The following is a 22,235-nucleotide window of genomic DNA, read 5'->3' as shown; positions in this document are numbered from 1 at the left end:
AGATTTATTTAGTTTTGTTTAATTTGACATTAAAAAAAAATTAAATAAATAAATAAATATAATAATAATAAAAAAAAGTAGTTGTTTTAGTTTTAGTTTCATTTTCATTTTTGGTTTAGGTGCTTTTTTTATTTTGATAAATAAAAATATAAAAAATAAAGTTTACCTAGATTTGATTTAAGTTTTTTTTTTTTAGATAGATTTTAGTTTATACCTAATTTTGTTTAAAGTTAGATTTTAAAAATAAATCAAAAAATCATAAAAAAAAAAAAAATCATAAATCGTTTAAAATTTTTTTCCTTTTCATTTTTAGAATTTTAGTTTAGAATTGATTTAGGCTTTATTCTGATTTTTAATTGTAAAATATAAAAAATTCCTTTATGGTTTTAGATTATATTTTAATTTTGTTCTATTTTGATTTTTTAGCTTAGAATTATATAAAAATGTATAAAAATTAATTTTTTTTGAAAAAGCTTAGCTAAAAATTGAAAAATCATTTTGGTGTCTTTTTGTGGTATTTTTGTATAGTTAAATGCACTTAAATGTTTATTTACAAGTTGGCTATATGAAAGTGGTAGCTGGTCAGCATTTAAATTTTGTGGTCGCTTAAAGCATTTAATCTTTTAAAATTTAATTGTTGGATCATTATTAAAGCGTGGAGTTTATTGAATAGCTTGTATCGCTTGGGATAGTCGATGATAAATGATTGTTTTACAAGGTTCATATTTCTGCAATATTTAATAAATAATCATTTAATCATTAGCTCCTTAAGGCACTGGTACATTAACTTATAAATTCAATCAAGTGCTTGTTTCCTCTTGCTGTGTCTCCCAACTCAACTGGTCCATAGTTGGTCTTCATTCATCCCATAGGGTCTACCGCCCTCAGTCTCGAGAGACGGATTAAACGGAGAGATCGGGGATCAGGGTGACAGCCCCTCGGTCTGAGCGTTGTCGTGTCAATCTGTGCAACAACAGGACCACTTGACAAAAATAACATGTAGATAATCTTCCGGATACATCGCATTAGGTTTCTTTTCTGATCGATGTTTCGAACCAGAACAACGGTGGTTCATCTTCAGGAAAAGAAACCTAATGCGATGTATCGGAAGATTATCTACATAATGCGATGTATCCGGAAGATTATCTACATAATGATGAAACTCGCAGAAACCTCAAAGACCAAAAAAAATAACATGAACATAAGTGAAGGAAATCATCCATTATAGACTAAGATCATATATGCATCTAAGTGGAACAAACTTGAATATTAAGGGCATGTCAATACTTCAAAGTTCAAACAGGGATCACCTTTCGATATCTAACTAGACCAAGTTCTGAAAAGTTGTTCCCTACCTCGATAGAGGTGGCTAATGGCCAACCCTAGTAGGTGTTTCTAATCCTCAAGGGGAAGTGAGAGATACATGGTCAACCCCTCAATCAATTGGTGTTAGTGGAAATATGTGGTAATGAAGGGGAAAAGGCTTAATGGCCGAGTGCCATGGTAAGGGGACAAGCTGATAGGGTGTGTCCATATCTCAAGTATATGAATGTAAAGTAGGGATCAATTTTGGAGGCATGAGTTACCCTACTTGATCTGAGTTTTCCACCCCTCTTGTGCGCCTTTTACTTCTTCTTGATAATGCTTTGTATTACTGCATATAGCTCAAGGGCTAGAGCTTTCTCTTTATGATGTAGCATTTTGTTACCCCTTACAATGAGACAATTTATCGCTCATTAGGGTTGGGACATGCAAAGGTTCCTTTTGATGTAGTGGAGCATCATGTGCCCAAGAACTGGATGATGGCCAAATGAGGAAGGTAGAGCTTGTGCTAGGCTTTTGCCTACGTGCTAACTTATGTCCCTGGCCATCTTTTGCATTTTGGTTTTGTTTTTTTTTCTTTTGTTGTGGCCATGATATGATTTTTCATTCTTTTCGCTGCATCAACCTCCAGGACAATAGTTTTTTGGCGTTACTCAAGGAGTGTGGACATATGGGTGTCAAATCCCAAAGAACCAATGACAAGTTAAACCTGAAGAATGGAGGTGAGATATGGGGCATGTAATGTGTCATGGAAAGTGTTAAGTATGGTGTAGGGGATAAGGAACATGCTGTCTCAATCCAAGTTTTCCAAGTAACGCCCCTCCTATAACCTGAAAGTCTCAAGGGATGTCCATTGGACTAGGGCTAAAGATTTACCCTTGGGAAGTTGAGAAAACAGATTTACAGTCAAGATCAATCAATCTTCCAGATCACCCCTTTATCCATACTAAATGCCCAAAACAAACAAGTATAAGCACTTGATTGCTAAATGATCAAAGTACCTTTTCAATAGTATCCCACCTTCATCCAAATGGAAATGCTCGATGGTGAGAGTTATATGGCTGATGCAAATGGTGGAGGGACATGACATATCATTGTCAAATAGTGGGTGTAAGGGGTTGCTGGCTGGCTGACAAATGTAGGAGAAATGTTTTTTCCTATGGGGTTACCCATTTTGGTGGGTAACAAAGCCCCAACTGTTTCATGAATTTCAAAGATATAATATTGGTTGGTGCCCCTGAGTCAAGTGTGCAATTGTGAAGCAATTGATCATTCACCATTAAAGTAAGACAGAATGTAGAGTGGCTTCCATTTCTTCCTCCTTGATTCATGCCTTTTAATGCCACGGGACTATCTTCATTAGCTTCGTCAAGGCCAAAAAACTTCCTCAGTTTTTCATTTTGTGCTGGAATATTCATTAATTCAGTCAAAGGCACTGTAATTTTGAAGTTGACAATTCTTTCGCAAATCTAAATTTAACATATCAGCACTTTGCACAACTTGGCTGTTTCAGCTGCTGATTGGGTTGCTTTTGGAGAGCCTTATATGTCAGACAAGGGCCTTTCTTTGTGGCATAGCTCAGAGTAGCAAATTTACCCCTTTCACCTTCTTTGACGTTAAATTTGTGGGATATCCTTGCTGATTTCTTAACCTAATTTTTTGTTTTTTTGGGGCATAAGTTTTTAATGCAGTATCCCTGAATCGTGATTTCTTGTTGGAAGGTCTTACACCCAAAAGTGCTGTAGACTGTCAGCCTTTATATTTTTCCTTTTTATTTCAGCCAAACCGTCCTTAGAAATGGCATAAGATCCATCATTTAAAGTACATAAATAGTCTCCATCATCCACAAAATTTAGATCATTTGAAGCATCAACATTTTCAGACACCTTCATCTGTAGCATTCTTAGTTGGATGGATCCACCACCTAAAGTGTAAGCACATTTCTTTTGCATGAGGCTCCTTTCAAATTGTATTGCCTACACCAAAAACTTCTTCTTCCACCATAGTGGTGGTATGCATAGATGTAGGAGGTTTTTGTTTTTCCATTCTTTTGTTTCTGTCTAAACCAAAATTTTTCCTTGGCTGATTAGTTGCCCTTTGCTGAAATTGACTTTGTCACCATCTCTCCATCTGAGTGACCCTGTTTACTAAATCTGTAATGGTTGAGAGGACTTTATCCATATTTTCTGCCAACTTTGTAATCACATCTGGGACTGGATCATTGGAGTTCCTGCTGCTTGGCTTTGTTTCAGCTTTATAGCTTGATGGGACTGAACAAATCCACCTTTCCTGAATCTGAAAGGTTCCTCTCTATCTCCACCACCATATCCTGAGCTTCTTTCAAATCCTTTGGACGTTTGTCTCTCAGTAAGAAATGAAAATGTCTATCCAATGCGCCAATGTAATGGATAAGGATGGTCTCCTGTGGGGGTTTGCTATCTTTATGGAGCTTCAGAAGAATCTTATTCAGAAGTTTGATTGAATTCTTTCACTGTTTCATTTTCTTTTCATTTGACTTCATTTGGAATGGCCAATAAAAATCTGCGATCCTTCTTTTCTTCCCATAGCCAAAGGAAAGCTTCCTGACAGTCATCCCAAGTGCTAATGCTGCTTGTTATCCCTCATTTTGACAGGGGTATTCCTTGTAAATTTCTTCACTAAATCTGGTGTTTTGAGCTTTCATAACAGGGGTATTCACTTGTATTTATGGATATTGATGAGCAGGAGGTCTATGATGACATGACAGGATACTTCTTGGGAAGTTAGCTTCATTCTGATTTTCGGGCATTTCCACATTTTTCAAGGCAGTTCAGACTTATTGAGGCATTGGTCACACCTTCTGAAGCATTTTTGGGCTATTTGTGCATACCATGGACAGCCTTGTCACATACTATGTGGAGGATCCTTGAGCTCTCTCCCTTCTCATCACTTTTGGAGCTGATTTTCACTTGTTTGAAGGGCTGATCCACACATGGCAGCCTTATGACAGTTTGGGGGGTATATTGGTAGCACATAATGACTTGAAGGGGTCACTTAGATGACTTTTGATGACGTAGTGTTCACCTGAAATATTTTGGCTGACGTGGACAAAATATTATGAAGAATTATTAGCCAGATTTGAACTTGTGACCTGTGGGCTCCTTGTCAACAACATGCGTTGGGTGGATGGTTCAACTGATTGAGCTAACTCTTGGGGCTTCGACAACTCTCATATTATATCTGAGTTGTCCAGTTTTAAAATATATGGATGTTAAAACTTAAATTGTCTATAAAAACATTGAAAATGAAATAATCGATCTTGTCAACCATGCAACTCTGTCCCCCACTGTGACATTAGTGAAGAGTTGTCAAGTAATTTTCCTCTGAGTAGTGTAATTGCTGAGCAAGCTGTAGTATTTAGAATCCATTAAATTCCTCAACAGTGGCAGCATCATGCTGGAGCTGTACCTCTATATTGGGTAGCTTTTATCAGATATTTGTAATTGGTCTAGGCTCTGGTCATTTATAAGAATCAAATTATGTAATCATTAAGAATGCTTGGATTTCTTATATTTCTGAAACTGGCTGGTAATTTCAAACTTTGACATCATGAGATATTTTCTGGTCTTTCTCCTTGTGTATATGCATATTTCTACAATAGGAAATTATCTCATGATCATTTAAATACTGACCTGTATTCTACCAAAGAGGCCAAGATAGTGTTTTAAACTGATTGTTTATGATTTGCAGAAACGGGCAGCTGAACTTCGATCTGCACTAGTACAACTTGGGCCTGTAAGTATGTACAGTTTCTTACTCCTCCATATGGTACATTGTGAATCACTGTGTATGTTTTGAATTTTCTACAACAACTGGAGTAATTCGTGGGCATTACAAATTCAATAGAACATTCTGCTCTAAGGCTATCTAAAACGAGAGTATGATACTTGGATTTGAGTTTTAGACATGTTTAATTATATAATGTACTTCCCTAGAGTAGTGCTTCTTTATGAGCTAACTTTTCTTAAAAGTCATCTGAAATGAAGGTTTAGTAAAACTACATTTGCAGTTTGAGGATTTAGTCATAATGAGACCAATATGTATGCTAGATGAGTACTCAGTGTTGTATCTTTGAAGACAGTTCTAGGCTCGGGAACTGTGCCAAAGCATCTAAGTGAGGGATTTAATTTAAATGGATGACCAATGATTCAAACCATTTACACTTGTACAATCCAAAAACTTCTGAGATTTTCAAAGTGCTGATTTTCACTACTAACAACATATAATCCTTCAATTGATTGTGACAGAGGAAAGAAGAAGATATATGATAATTAAACATTCATCTTGAATACTTAATTTATCAGATATAGTAGAAGCGTGTAGAGAAATTTCTACAGCCAACACATATACATTCAAGAGATGACAAAAGGCAACAATTAAATGATGTAGAGGTACTAATTTAAACAATCTGTTTAATTAGCTATTCTCAATGATGATTATAACTTTGCAGTGGGCTGTCAGGGAAGTTAATACTTAACTTAACTTTACCCTAACTCCTATTTTACCTTCAACATATGATGAAAAAAAGAAATGAATATACTAGAAAAACTCACATGAACACAATTGCTGTTAAAAACGTAAAACTGAAGTCAGAGTCCTTTGATTATCTTCAAAAACTTTCATAAAAGTACAATGATGTTTCTTGGCTTTCTCAAAGGTTCAACCTTTATTACTTCAAATTACAATGTATATATAGAGTGTAATTAAAAATATCTAATTTAATACAATTTTTTACAAAAATAAAGTTCTATCCAAAATGATTTGGATATATCTAATTAATACAATTCAAAAGAAGGATTCTGAAACTGATTCTGTAGAAACAACACACTATTCGAGGATGCTGTTTGCAACTGCTGCCTTGAAATCTGCTCCTGCTTTTCATGCTCCCGTCTATTGTACTGACACTTGAAAAGATGCATTATGTTCCTGCTTTTTCTGTGCTGCTACCTGAAATTCTGCTTTCAGTTTGTTATCACTTAGAGAAAACCCTGGCTGTAAGGGAAAAATTCTAAGGTAACCTCTAACCAATCTTTTGAATTGAAAGCTAGCCCTTTCAATTCGAAGGGGGATCCCTTCTATAACTCAGTCAAATCTGACTGGTTATGTACTTAGAACAATGGCTAGATCTGATTGGATCATATAAAATTGGTTTGGAAAGGAAAGGTAAAACCATTGGGCATGGAGTCTCTGATACAAAGACACTAGCTATAGGTTGTACAAATCAGTCTAACAGAGGCAAGATAGCTGCAGGTTTCTTAGACAAATCATTAATGAGAGATGGTAGGAGACAATAGAAGTAAACATCAAAAAACAGAGCAACCATGTGAATTTTGCAATTGACATTTAAGTTGAAAAACATATAGGAAATCTGAATAACCTGAAATAGAGCATTTACACAGAATTCTGTTTCATAACCTTTATTCAAATTACTGAAGATCAATGGATTCAAGCTTTGACTAAGAAAGAGGAAAAACACCATAAGAAATTGACTAGAAACCTTCAACACATGAATCTATGAAATGTTGTAATATTGCTTGCAGCAAGTTCTATTAATATCAAAATAATATACACCATGTTTGATTTTCAAAAAATTCCGAACCCTTCTTCATTCTACAGAGCTTGTCTTTATAGAAAAGATTACAAACTAAAGCAAGTTTCTTGTTCATACTTAATTACAAATTGCTAAATATAAAAGAGTGTATATCTAATCCAAACTAAATACATTACATTCATTCCATCATAAAACAAAATAAATAATATTCTGTATTTGAAGATCATGTTGTTGTTGGAGTCATGGCTGAAGCTAAGGATCCCCAAGTCGAATTTGATGAGGTGGCTCTCCAATTGAAAGTTGATTAGGTGTTTTTCTAAAAATAGAAAAGATTAATTCTGGCGAATTCTTGAAAAATAGGCTTCAAAGATCAATTCGAATCTCTCAAACTGTGATAGTTGTACAAAATCTGAGAGACTTTTTTGTTTATGGGTCTGTTCCGGACAAAAACCTCTTTGGGTTTTCAAAAATTCATCCCCAGTTGTTCGTAAACTGATTTTTAAAACAGTGGCTAAAACAGGACAACAAAATCCGGAAAAAGGCTTCAAAGATCCCTTCGAATCTTTCAAATCGTGACACCTGTGTAAACACTAAACGAAGCTTTTTTAATGAGCCTGTTGTCAACAAAAACCTCCTTTGGTTTTTAAAATTTCATTTCCAACTGTTCAGAATCCGCACCCGAAGTTATTGCCTTCTACAGGAAAAAAAGAGTAAAACTGACCATTTTTACAAAAATGTGCTGCTACTTTGGTTGCTAGCGCTTTTACCTTGTTTATGGCAAATCGGCGCTGACACTCTCGTTGTCAGCGCTTTAAAAATTATTGACTAAAATTGTCATAACACAATTCACTCGAAGTTTGAGAAACTTATCCCCTTTTTCATTTTCTGGACATGAAAATTTAATTACCCTCCTATAGGCTCAATCTACTTCGGTGTACTTCTCAAAAGTTGGCTTAGTGATAAACAAATGATGGACCTCATGCAAAATAAATAAATCATTCTCTAAACCTTCCAGAAAAGCTTTACCACTAATGATCCCTTTTACCTTAGCAAACTTTGATTTATCTGTTGCTATGTCATGTAACTTGTACTGGTAATTTTCTAGTGGAATCAATTGGCCACGAGAATCTCTTAAGGATGGGAGTCCTTTTTGCTGGAGGATAGAAAACTTTTTGTGGAACTTCTTGATTTGAGCTTCTAAGTTTTGGCATTTGTTTTCCAGCTGCAACATTAAATTTCTTTTTGTTAATACCTTTCTAACTTCTAGGACTATGTCTGTCCTATCTTCAATTCCCAAGTCTTCAAGTTCATCTTTAGTTTTTGAGTTTAGCACTTTGATGATCCTTGTTGCTTCTCTTGGTTTGTGGTCCAACTCTTCTTTGATTTCTGTTATGGATGGTTTTGCTTTTGTTCTAGTTGTTCTTGTTCAAAAATTATTTCAATAGATGTCCACAACTCTGAAATGGTTGAATTGATGTCAATCTAGATTTTTTCTTTTGCTTCAGATAATGTCTGTGCACTGATTGATTCATCTGTGTACTTTTCAAGCTGTTTAGTTAACTTGAAATTCTTCTTCACTTCTGAGATGTATGCATTATCTGCCTTAAGTTTATTTTCTTCCATTCTTTGCAGTGATGCCTTTAATTTCTCTATTTCAACATTTCTTAATGACAAATCTCCCATAGCCTTTGACAACTTTTCAGTGGCTTCTTCGCTGGTTGATTTTGTTTGTACTGCAGAAATTCTTGCACTCATTTGCTGTTCCTTCTCTTTTAAGAGTTTTTCCATATCTGCTTCCATCTTTTGAATCTGAATATTCTGCTCAACAATCATACACAACATATTTTCCTTTTCTTTCTCTAATTGCCCCACTTCCTGAGTTTGAGGATGCTCTGTTGTTGGTAATTTCAACTGCTTTCTTAATGCTTGAATATCTTCATTCTTGCTCTTAATAATTTCTTCAGCAACATTAACATCATTAGGATCTAATCCTAATTTGATTACCAGATCTTCCAATCCTTTTATCCTTGTATCTTTAGCTAATGAGGACATATTTTCTAGCTTAAGCTGAGAATGGATATTGTTTAGAGAAGCTTGCAACTTTGAAGCTGTCATGGCAAAACTTGTCAAGGAGGAATAAATCATCTCACCTGCCTATTTATGTAGATCAATTTGATCTATTGGATGAATCTGCTTTGTATCAAAAGAAAATATAGAAGTCTTGTAATCCTCTGCACTTTTAGGAACTGGAACCTTTGGCTCAAGAAATGCCAATTGAAATTGTCCTCTGTCAAGGTCTAGTGCAGACAACAATCTGGTTTGAGTGGTAGAAGATTGTTTCCAAAACTTGAATAGGTAGAAGTCTTTAGTGCTTCATTCTTCTTCTTCATTTCTTTGAATCTTGCGAAAATACTTTGTTGTCCTGAAGAAGGGGAAGCAGGGGAGTCAGGAATTGTTTCTTCAGCTTGCTGTAGAGAATACACAGGCTCGCTTGATAGCACAATTGTAGTAGATTCTTTTGGATTTCTGACCTCTGATGATTCTTCTTCTACATTCATTGTTTTTCTCCTTTTAAAAACTTTAAATTCTATTGGTTTAAAACTTGAACCTGTAGGAGACATACTCTCACTTGGTCTCTTTAATTCTTTTTCCTTTAATCTTGGAGTCTCTAGGGTTGTCTGACTAGAAATTTGCTCCTCAACCTCTTGCAAAGTGTTTTCCTCCCATACTTCCTGATTTGCATACTGCTCAATTTCTGGTTTTGATATGTGAGTATAGGGAGTTGACTTTTGTTCAATTCTCATGGATGAAATTACTCCCAGAGGGTCGTAAGGCCAGCTGAAACTTAGCTTGAATTTCATCTGCCTTAGTAAATTCCCAACTTGTTAATTTTAGGCAACAATGGTATGTTCTATGCTTTAGAGTAATTTTACTTCAATGTCTTTATTAGCTCAGTATCAATATTCAGATTAGGAATCACATCAACATGATAGTAAAATGCAGATAGAACATAAACATAAACAATAGAAGACAAGCCAAGACAAGAGGACATAAGATGTGGCACCAGCCAGGGACAAACCCAATGTGGGGAACCCTTGATCAAATCTTCTTTTAGTCTTCAATAGTTCAGCAGAGAGAGATAGTACAATTTACAAATCGGATAATTTATAACAACAACAAAAGAGCCCTAAACAAAAAAGTCAATGCTGGTCAACAAGGTCGATTTGACCCTCAACAAATTGGTCAACTTTAGTCAATGTCGGCCTCCAAACATCAAGATGAACTAGCCCTCAAAACAACCCAAAAACAACCTAGTCAAAATCTGGTCAAATAGCCCACCTGCGGTCAGTGCTAACCAAAAAAGTCAACACTGGTCAACAAGGAAGATTTGATCCTCAACAAATTGGTCAACTTCAATCAACTTCGGCCTCCAAACAACAAGATGAACCAGCCCTCAAAACAACCCAAAAACAACCCAGTCAAAATCTAGTCAAATAGCCCACCTGTGGTCGGCCGTAGCTGCAGTCAATGCTGCTCAACAATCAACGTTTAGCCTCGATTTCTGTGCCCATAAATGCAGCCTGCCCAAATAGAGATAGCCCTCACAAAAACGTAGTCAAAGGAGGTCAACGCATGCTGGTCAACACTTGGTCAAACTGTCTAAAAATTCGGTCTCTTGAAATTTCGGCCTCCTGAAATTTCGCTCTCCTGAAATTTCGGCCTGTTGAAATTTCGATCTCTTGAAATTTCGGTCTCTTGAAATTTCGGATGTGTGGAGAGAGAGAGGCCCAGAAATCCGTACGCAATCAATGAGAGGGTGAGAAGTGTGAAGATGAGTGTGTCTAAATGAGGCTAAGTCACCTTCTATTTATATGCAATGTTGAGGATGAATAGACGCGACTGTTGGGCTTCTGAGCCTACATAAGTTCGCTGATCGACCTTGACAATTTGACCATAATCAAAATAAATTCATAACTTCATTTGTACATGTCAGAATCGGATGATCTTTAGATCAATCCTACACCTTTCGGAGAGAGGAATCCAAGAAAAATATCAGTTGTCATAAATAAGATGACCCATGTGGAGTTTGGCCCTAGTTGCCAATTTTAACACTCCCTCTCAACTAGAGACAACTCCATCTGCTAATCCATCTGGCAATCTGTACTATCTCTGCCATCAATGCACTGCTCTGCACTGCTGAACTATGAAGAAGAAGTGGTCTAGAATGTATCATACCATTCTCTATTGACCCTAAGTCAATCCCAATCAAAGGAGAGTGTGTCATACCACTCTTACTGACCCGAAGTCAGTTCCAATCAAAAGAGAGTATCTCATACCACTCTTACTGACCCGAAGTCAGTTCCAATCAAAAGAGAGTGTCTCATACCCGAAGTCAATTCCAATTGATCACAGATCAATGTCAGTCATCCTAGCATAGGGAGTACAGTAGTACACGATGCGTCCATCGGTAGTACTATGGTCCCTATCTTCATTTGCCTACTCATTGTCCAGATGAGAGGTACTTCCCATGAGTCCCAGTTTGCATGGGTAGGATGTCTCAGCAGGATAAGGATGAACCACTCATCCCGCCTACATGTCGCCAAGGGTTATCACAGGGGAAGGTTGAACCACTCACCCTGTACACAACAAACCACTAGGGGAAGGTTGAACCACTCACCCTATGGTTGCTCATCGCTCCAAGAAATACCCCAAGCCCCCTGGAGCTCCCAGGGCTCAATTTTCATCTCATACAGGACCCTCATAAGGGGGTCTTTCCACGACTCCAAGTCGTTCTCGGAAGGCCAAGAACTTGACCTTCCCGAGTGGCTTTGTCAGAATATCAGCGACCTTCTCATCAGTCCCAATGTGATGGAGCCTTATTGCTCCTCGATGTACCATATCCCAAATAAAGTGGTACCTGATATCTATATGCTTGGAGCGATCATGAAACACGGGATTCTCTGATAATCGGATCCACTTTGGTTGTCGTAGAGGATCACGGTGGTATCCAACACATGTCCAGACAACTCACTGCAGAGCTTCCTCGACCAGACAACTTCACAGGAGGCCATACTAGCAGCTATGTATTCAACTTCGGTGGTGCTCAAGGCAATCGATTTCTGCTTCCTGCTCATCCAGGATATTGAAGCAAAACCCAAAAAACAACATCCAGAAGTGCTCTTGTGATCCACCACATTGCCAGCCCAATCAACATCAGAATAAAGATGCAGCCTCAGAGCTTCGACAGTGTATCTCAGTTCATGAGTGATTGTGCCCCTAAGATATCTCAGAAGATTCTTGGCGCCAATCTGATGAGGTTCAACCATATATTGGCTCAATGTGTTAACTGCAAAACATATGTGCGGACGGGAGTTCACCAAGAACATCAATGCTCCTATGAGTTGACGATACTCAGAAGCATTTCCCAATTCATGTCCATCAACACTACCACATAACTTCTTAAAGTTAAGTTCCATCGGAGTAGTCACAGGTTTGCAGTCTGCCATCCCAAATCTTTCCAATATCTTCACAACATATTTTCCTTAAGAGAGGAAAATTTCACCTAGCTTTTTCTAGACCTCCAACTCTAGGAAATAGTGCATCGGTCCTAGGTCCTTCATCTCAAATTCAGAAGCCAAATCCCTCTTACATTTGTGAATGAGAGGGTCTGCACTTCCATCAACTCCATGCTTGATTTTGTAGAGCCACTTAGAAGTGACAACCGATTTGTCCTAGGGCCTAGGGACCACATCCCGACATCATTCTTCATAATTGACTCGTATTCTTCATTCATAGCATCCTTCCATACTTGATGCTTACATCTTCTTCAGATGATGAAGGCTCATTATGAATGATAGTGCTCATGGTGGTCAAATATCCTCGATACCTGTCCGGTTTCTTGCTTTCACGGAAAGCCCCCCTTGGTGCAATGTGTCTCTCAGCATCTTCGAGAGTCTCCCTAAGCCATGAGGATCTCCTTTTGGAGGAGGAGGTCTCATGAGGAGGAGAATCAACATGATCCATAGGTTATCAACATCATGCATCGTTTCGTCTTCTTTTGCGTCTCGATTTCCGGTGTTAGCTTCTTTGCCCTTCTTTAGGATAGGAAGGTTGTTGATCTTCCTGAGGGCCATATCTTCGTCGAAGGTGACATCATGATTTATCTCAACTTCCTTTTGACCAGTCACATAAATTCTATATCCCTTAGAATTTTCACTATAGCCCACAAAGATTCCTTTCTTCCCAGATGCACCCAATTTGCTTCTTTTCTCTTTCGACACATGAAAATATACTTGACTGCCAAAAATTCTAAAATGAGAGACATTAGGTTTCTAACCAGTGAGCATTTCTTCGGGAGTCTTGGAGTCTTGAGGGTTTATCTGTAAAGCCTAGCAAATTGATTTTAGGGTTATGGAAAACATAATCTCATTATTTCGGGCAACTATGGCTCTTTGACTTGGTAGGTAACAACTTTCACACTAGGTAACGAATTCAGGGAAATGATGAGTTTGGGGGAAAATGAATTGGGGTAACATGGATTCCCAGAAACTGAATTCATCATTGGCATCTTCGAACTTCTGAAATGCCCAATTATGTAGCTCATATAGGTCAAATTCACATTGAGTCTATGATTTTAAATTGAGTATCGACTAGAGGGAATTCGTCTAAATTGGGCATGAGAGGTAGGATTGGGCTTTCAATGGAAACCTTAGATTTACCCTTTTTGTTGACCATTTTGAAAATAAAAAGAACAAAGAATCTTTGAAAGAGAATACCCGGTGAGCTGGCAACTGATGGCACTGGTTACTTGTTGCAATCTGAAAATTTGGTGTCATTGAGTACTCTGGCAAACACTGGCGAAATGAAGAACAATGCACTTGACAAAAGTCAATTTGGATTTACAAATGGGTTTGAATAGGTGTGGTTTGAATAGCCGTTATTGGTGTGTCAATAAATGACAATCGGGACGTTGGCAGGAGGGATTTAATAATTTAACAGTCAAATAGTTAAATTATCGGGAAATATAGCGGAGGTCAATTTGGCAGAAATGGTGGGAGTGATGGTGGAGGAAGGAAGCGGTTTGCAGGGGTAGCGACAATAAGTGGTTTATGTGGCGAAATGTTGACACATAATGTCTGGAGGTAATTGCAAAACCATTTTGTGGAACCCCCCCTCCTCGTTAACTATCGGGAGTGCGGGGGGTCTTGCAATTCTTTATTATCCGTTGATTGGTGCGGCGGTGATCCAAAGCGTTCAAAGTTGCTCAGTCGATAACTTTCTTAGTGACACTTTTATTTATATTTAAAAAAACATTTAAATGAAATATTCGCGCCTATATCAAACTTAAAGCGACATTTTAACATATGCTCGTCTTTATTACAAAGTGCATGACAAAATTAACTTTTTTTGGAAACTATACAATTTAAAAGATAAATTGCACAGGTAAAAAGCAGTTACAACACTCAACGTATCTAATTTTTCAGCATTATCAATATTTTATGAACATGTTTTCTGAAATAATAGGGTGTGTTTATCTCAATTTGGATAGGAACGTAAAACATGTTTTTGCTTGTGTCCATAATCACTTAATATAATATGGAGTGGTTGCAAATCTGTCTGAGAAGTAGAAGCATAAACATACTTGGAGCATTATTGTTCCGTTTTGGAAATGTTTTTGAAATTTCTTTCCATAAAAGAAGCAAACCATTTAAGAACCAACATTTAGGGAGTGAGAACACCAGTTCCTAAATGTCACAACCCAAGGCATAATCACCACTATGAAGTAATATATGGGGCATTTAAAAATTAAAGAAACATCACCCATAAATTAAGAAACGTTAAATTACGCCTCAACATGTGTTAAAGGTATTGTTGATGCAATGCTATAGGTGTACAAGCTAGGTCACAATGCTACCACAAAATCTAACAGCCTAGTGCAAAGCCTCACTATGCAACCTAATTCATAGGTCAACAAAGAGATCAACCACCTCTTGTAGAAAATTTAGTTTCTTGTTGTAGCCCTCCTCAGTTTCAGTTTTCTTTTCATATGGCTTAATGCTCACAACCCCACATAATCATGCTGATATATATAAACTTAATGCAAATTTTAAAAGAAACATTACAGGCTACCACTACTATTTCACTTTTCAGTTGATAGAAAATTAGAGACAAGCATTCACACAAGTTTGACACAAAGATTTTTGGTCAATCTCTGACCCTGGGAAAACCCACAAGGGGAAAACCCGTTTGAAGGAGATTTTTATTATTCTTTTCTTAGGGAAATTTTACACAACAATAAAACTTAGGGGTACTTATCTCCCTTTTAGAACTCTACTCAACTCCTTGAATTTTGTACCACTGTTTGAAAATTAGTGCACACTCCAACAATCTCTTCCCCTCCGTCGTGTGCCATTGTCAGTGAGCTCCATCCTAGATTTTCGTGCTTGTTGCCCTGAATATCCTCCTAAAAATTCAGGGGTCCAACCAACATTAAATGTCCTTGAAAATTGTGCTTGTAATTAGCAATCTCTGCCTCTAACTACGTGCTTCTATTGATAGAATTTCAAGACAGGTATTTGGTTAACTCCAGAACGGAGTGGGGCTCAGGGGAATGCTCCAAGCCACATTCCATGGTACAAGGGTAGCTATAATAAGGGAAGCCCACACCTGGATATATCAGTGTAGGAGGGAGCAAATGGTGGTTCATTGTGGAAATTATATCACTATAGCAACTGATCTGCTTTTCCTACTTATTTCACCATAAGTTATTCATGAAATTACTTGAATAAACATTAAAATAAATACTGCTGCAGAGATCACACCATAATACAGAAACAAACATATGCACAAGAATCAACACATTGACACTGTTATTTTGGACTAATGTCCCCGGAAAAACCCAATGTGGGAAAACCGGTGTAGCAAGGGAGGATTTTATTATTCAGCAATTTTCTAGTACAACAGGGTGCCAAACTAGCTTACCCACAAATAAACAATTTTTTCAGCACTTCTTCTGAACCCAGCGCCAGCCCTACTGGCCTCTGCGTGACCTAAAACCATCTGCGTCAGCCTGTTGAGACTCTGCGCAGCCTCTCTGGCCTTCTGCGTCACTCCTGCAGCCTCAGCGTGGATGACGCAGGCCCTGCTGGCTCTGCGCAGCCTCTGCCGCCTCTGCGTGGCTTCCTCTGGCCCTGTGTCTGCCTTTTCTGCCTCTATGCTGATCTCCCGTCTCTCTGTTCCATATTTGCTGCCTCCTGACTGCTCTCCAGACCATTGGTTCAATTTCTCAGCTAACCCCACTCCAGAAATTGAACTGATTGGTCTCCCTCAGTGTGTTCTCCAAGTGACCCTCAAGCCTCCTCTTATACTTTTTTCGTTGACAAATCAACGGCCGAGATGGAGTCCCTAATCAACGACTAAGATTAGATCTGGCTTGATCCATGACTTTTGGACCATTCTAACACCGTTTTATATTAATACACATTAATATTTTATTTTCCCTAAGTTTAGACTTAGGGACTCCATTAAAAATATTAATTATTTTAATATCTCTCAACTTGTTTATAATCTGGCCAAACACTTTCTGGGTATTGGAGATCTCATGTGCTTTAGCCTGTCCACCAATTTTCGTGGCTAGAGCACATCTGATGCTACTCCAAATCAACACTCCCTCTTAGCGAGGGCTGTGCTCTAGTAATACTCCTCACTGAGTATCACCTTGATCATCCGGCATCGGTCCTTGTGCTGACGCTAAGCCTCCCTGCCCAACATCCTCTGCATTACTGCATCCTGTACTGCTGCCCATGACTTTGCTATTGCCACTGCTGCATCTGTATGACAACTCCCTCTGCATCCGTTCTGCTGCTGGTCCTTTCTCCCAACACTGCATCCGCACTACAACTCCCGCTGCATCTGTGCTGCTGCTGGTCCTTTCTCCCAACACTGCATCTGCACTGCAACTCCCTCTTCATTCGTGCTGCTACACTTATTTCTACTTCTGAAAGGGGTTCTTTACCATCCCCATATTTTCCCTGAAGTAGTCAAATTTTGACTTTCCAAGGGCCTTGGTGAGGATATCTGCCACCTGTTCTCCTGTAGGAGTGTAGCTGAACTGTACAACTCCTCGTTGGACACAGTCTCTGACAAAGTGACACCGGATATCAATATGCTTCGACCTATCATGAAACACTGGATAATTTGGTGCAACTCTGATTATCACACATGATCCTAGTCGCCTCCATATTTCTTCTGAATAGGTTCACCGACAGTTTTCTAAGCCATATGGCCTCACACGAAGCTGTGCTTGCTGCCATATATTCTGCCTCAGATGAGCTCAGAGCCAAGGACTTCTGTTTCCTACTGCACTAGTAGGTCATTCTTGATCCGATGTTAAAACAGTACCCAGAGGTACTTTTCCGATCCACTGAACTTCCTGTCCAATCTACATCAGTAAATCCACTCAACCTGATATTCTTGCCCTTGGTGTAGAAGAGCCCATAATCAACTGTTCCCTATAAATACCTGAGAACGTGTTTGGCTGCTGCCCAGTGTGCCCTCTTTGGTTCCACCATGAACTGACTAAGGGTGTTGATAGCATAGCAAATATCTGGCCTGGTATTGACCAGATACATCAGGGACCCTATGAGCTGCCAATATAGGGTGGGATCGACATCCTTGTCTTCTGATGCATCAATCTTCTTCCAATTGGTGATCATTGGCATAGCCATAGGTCTACAGTCTCCCATCCCGAACCTTTTCAGGATTTCTGTAGCATACCTTCCTTGCCCAAGGAAGATTTCTCCTTTCTGCTGCCAAACTTCCAACCCTAGGAAGTAGTGCATTCGTCCCAGATCCTTCATATCGAACTCTATGGCTAGATTCTTCTTGCAGTCCTCAATGAGTCTAGATGATCCTGTCAGAAAGAGATCATCCACATATAATACTAAGATAAGCGGCTTGTTCTCTACGACCAGATAGTAGAGATTTGGATCCACGTCACTCTTGACAAACCCCATCTTCTGCAAGTAGCCATCTATTCGACCATACCACGCTCTCGGTGCCTGCTTCAGCCCATACAAGGCTTTCTTTAGTCTGCATACATGAGACTTCTTCTCATGAGTTTCAAAGCCCTCTGGTTGTTCAATGTATACCTCTTCTTCTATTACCCTATTCAGAAACGCCGTCTTGACATCCATCTGATGGATCTCCCATCCCATTTGGGCTGCAAGAGATATCACAGTCCTAAAAGATGTATACCTGGCTACCAGGGCGAAGGTTTCCTCATAGTCAATCCCTTCCTGTTGAGCATACGTCTTAGCCACAAACCTAGCCTTGTATTTCTCAAAACTGCCGTCCGCAACATATTTGATCTTGTAGATCCATCTTGAACCTACCACAGATCTATCTTGAGGCCTTGACACCACCTCCTAGACATCGTTCACCATTATGGAGTTATACTCCTCTACCATCGCATCTAGCCAGACTTGATGCTGAGCTGCCTCCTTGAAACTGGCAGGCTCTCCATCCTGAGCTACTAACGCTTGATATCTGTCTGGCTGTTTTCACTCCCTCTTACTGTTCCTTGGCTCATTGATGAAGTTCTCTGCATCACGCAGAATCTGACGAAGTTCCCTGCTAGTTCTTCCTCTGCCAGCAGGTGCTTCTGTTCGCTCCTCCTCCTCCTGAGAATCTTCCTGACCTAAGGAAGAATTCTTCACTTCCGTTGGTTGAAGAGGCATGACCAACAGATCCTCTTTCGACTGCTCCTCAGAAGGCATTTCGTGAGATCTTCTGAAAGCTCTGTCCTCCATGAACTTTACATCTTGTCGTACTACTACCTTCCTGCTCCCTGGAAGATAGATTCTGTATGCCTTAGTGTTCTCGCTATATCCCACCAGATATCTCTTTTCTGCAGTTTGATCCAGCTTCTTCCTCTTTTCTTTGGGTATGCGGCAATATGCTAAACTCCCAAATATCCTGAAATGACTGACTTCAGGCGTCTTCCCAGTGAAGACTTTCTCTGGAGTAATCTTGCCCAATACCCAATGAGGAGTCCTGTTCTGAACTTAGACAACTGTGTTGCATGCCTGCGCCCACATGAATTTTGGCATATCTTGATCATACAGCATGGCCCTAGCTGCTTCTACAATAGTCCCGTTTTTCCTTTTTGCCACCCCATTTTGCTCCGGATTGTAGGGAGCTGTCCACTCTCTTCTGATGCCCTCCTTAGCGCAATAATCAGTGAAGTCCTTATCGACATACTCACCACCATCATCTGAGCGCAAGAATTTTATTTTCTTCCCAGTCAGATTCTTCACCAGAGCCTTGAACTCCTTGAATCAATAGAAAACCTCATCCTTGGTTTTCAGAAAATAAATCCAAGTTTTCCTCGAGTGGTCATCAATGAAGGTAAGGAAATACTCGGCACGTTGAGAGCTTTGACAGACATAGGTTCGCAGATATCTGAGTGTATCAGTCCTAGTACACTCTTGGCCCTGTGTTTGCTCTTAGGAAATGCCGCCTTGGCATACTTTCCTAGAGCGCATCCCCTCCATACATCATCTCGTTCCGTACTCAGATTCGGAACCCCTGTTATAGTGCTCATGAGAATTCTTAGAACTCCATGGTGCAAGTGACTCATCCTTCTGTGCCATAGTTCGTTCAAGTCCTTGTCCCCATCACTGCCTATTAGTGCCATTGGTGATTCTAGTTGTAATCTATACAACCGATTACTTTTGATCTCGATCTGCACTTTCTTTTTCCAGCTTAGGTGTTTGACGTATACCTTTTCCTTGATGAAGTAGACGTCATAGCCCTTGCCTTGTAGTTGTGACACAAAAAGTAAGTTCATTCCCAATCCTGGTACATGCAACGCATTTGTGGTACGGAACCACTCTCTTGATTCTGTCTGAAAAACTATGGCACCCTTTCCTACTGGAGTACACTTTGCCTTCTTCCCCATGGTGATCTGAAAGTTCATCTTCTCTTCTCGATATTCTGAGAAACACTCCTTGATTCCCGTCATATGCCACGAGGCTCCAGTGTCTATATACCATAGTTTTGATGATGCAACACTAGTCATGCACGCCACTTCTTCTTCCAGTCTGGAAGCCAACATAGAGAAATCGAAATCTCTTTCTCTTGTGCAATCTTTTGAAAATCTGCGTGAGTCCCTTGAGGTGGATGCCTCTGCATCGTGGTCTCGACCCATAACTGATTTTCCCTTTCTGTCTCTGATTACTTGCTCTGATACCATGTGGAAATTCTATCACTACAGCGACTGATTTACTTTTCCTACTTATTTCACCATAAGTTATTCATGAAATTACTTCAATAAACACTAAAATAAACACTACTGTAGATATCACACCGTAATACAAAAACAAACATATGCACAAGAATCAACACATTGACACAGTTATTTTGGACTAATGTCCCCTGAAAAACCCAATGTGGGAAAACCGGTGCAGCAAGGGAGGATTTTATTATTCAACAATTTTCTATTACAACAGGGTGCCAAACTGGTTTACCTACAGATAGACAAATTTTCGAGCACTGTAGAAACCACTCAGCCATATTAAGCACTCACAGCAAATTAACACACAATAATCAAACCAGCAACACACAAAAGACAAACTGGCGGAAAAGGCAGAGAGCCATGATGTGGTCTCTCATGCTCATGTATTTCTCTCTTGTTCAAATAATTTAATAATACATTTAAATACATAAGCAAGTGGTCTTAAGATAGTGTGTCTATCTTAGACTCACTTGGTTGAGACATTTTCTCAACTTACACACTAATTTAGGAGAACTAGTTGGAGAGAATCTCTCCTCCTAACTAAACTCCTTAGTTTGAGAAACTAACTCTCATGATTTAATTTAATTAATTATTTTATTTGGATTTATAATTGTTTTTAAGAGAGTGAGGCTAACATTCCCCCCCTCAATGATAAATCCAAAAAGAACAAGGAACCATCTTCCAAGTTCTCAAGTTGCTCCTAAAAAATCATTTGCTTGAAAAAACTGCCAAATCTGGATGCTGAAGAAACTGCAATATGAAGAGACTATGAGTCAGCTGCATGATTGATTCATCTCTGAATGACGCTTGACAACTCCATCATGTGCCAAGCCGCAAAAGGATCCAACTATCCTTTGCTTGAAAACAACATCCGGTGTCCACTGACACAATTTGATGAACGCCCACTGGCATATTTGCTGATGATGATCGCCCACTGGCTGAAGATGTTGAAAAACAACTCAATGTTGCTTTTGCTATGATGAAAGCTGCTCACTGCTATTTTTGTTGTCGATCGCCCACTGGCGAATTCGCTGATGCTCACTGCTGATGAAAAAATGCCCATTGGCTGCTTCGCTGATGTTGTCGAGACTTTCAGTCTGACAACCACTTGTCAATTTCATTGACATTTTGCCCCCTTTGTTAGCTGAAAGAAGAGACAATCTTCTTCAAATTATATCTGAATTCTGAACTCCCCCCTTCAGGTGTAGGAGAGTTTCACTGTTGTACTCCCCCGTTCAACTGCACGAGAGTACCGTCTTCATTTGACTGTTCGCTGCAATATGTGTGAGTGAATCCGCTTATAAAACTTGTACAATCTTCTGGTTGTGGATGACCATTCCCAGGGATCAATCCATGAATAATCAATCTTTAATCTGGCAGGTTGGTCTTGTTTGCAACATTTCTGTGATGAATGATTCTACTTGCCACAATGGTTGCAAGGAAGGAGATCAAAACACTGATCTTCTTGATGACCGGTTCTTTGACAATGAGAACATTTTGGTTTGTCTGCAACTTGAGTTTACATGCATTGCTGTTTGTCTGCACTTTCAGTTTGTGTGCATTGATGTCTATTTGCAACTTGGGGAGAACTTGATGAGGTGATTTGTTCAAGTAATCCGGCACTGACGCACTGAATTGGCTTTGAATAATTAGGGATATGTAAGTCGTCGTCATCTTCGACATATCCTAAGCCGCACTGATTTCGATTACTTTGGATTTCTTCCCATGGCTTGATGATGGGTTTGGAAGAAAGGTGAACTGGAACAACTTCAACACTTGAAGCTGGTTGGATGAATGAGTTCGAATGAACAACTGTATTGGGATTGGTCAAAGACTTAGAAGCAACATGCTTCTCTTGCAACTCTGTTCTCTACAGTTGCGACTCGAGTTGAAGGAACTCAATCATTTCATGTGCATGTTGAATATGCACTTGAATGTTAGCAAGAGTGGTTTTGCTGATATGCACCATGTCGTCAGCTGAGGATAACATTAAATTGTGAAGAATTTGGGATAGTTGAATGTGTG

General features: G+C 39.1%; 1 protein-coding gene across 4 annotated transcripts in view; it reads left to right on the top strand.

Moving 5' to 3' along the window:
* The window catches only part of LOC149163676 (Protein kinase superfamily protein), a 413,635-nt gene that overhangs the window by 34,614 nt on the left and 356,786 nt on the right, over window positions 1-22,235 (top strand). For all 4 annotated transcript variants that reach the window (XM_089431807.1, XM_089431806.1, XM_089431805.1 and 1 more), the window contains exon 2: window positions 5,053-5,097. In XM_089431807.1, the coding sequence (XP_089287933.1) occupies window positions 5,053-5,097 (45 nt within the window). The remainder of the gene's footprint in view (window positions 1-5,052; window positions 5,098-22,235) is intronic.

Source organism: Pinus tabuliformis, chromosome 5_1 (assembly GCF_031772625.1).
Source record: "Pinus tabuliformis cultivar Carrire ecotype Pingquan chromosome 5_1, CPIR1, whole genome shotgun sequence".
In the NCBI taxonomy this organism is placed as follows: Eukaryota; Viridiplantae; Streptophyta; class Pinopsida; order Pinales; family Pinaceae; genus Pinus; species Pinus tabuliformis.
This window is presented reverse-complemented; position numbering and strand designations above follow the sequence as displayed.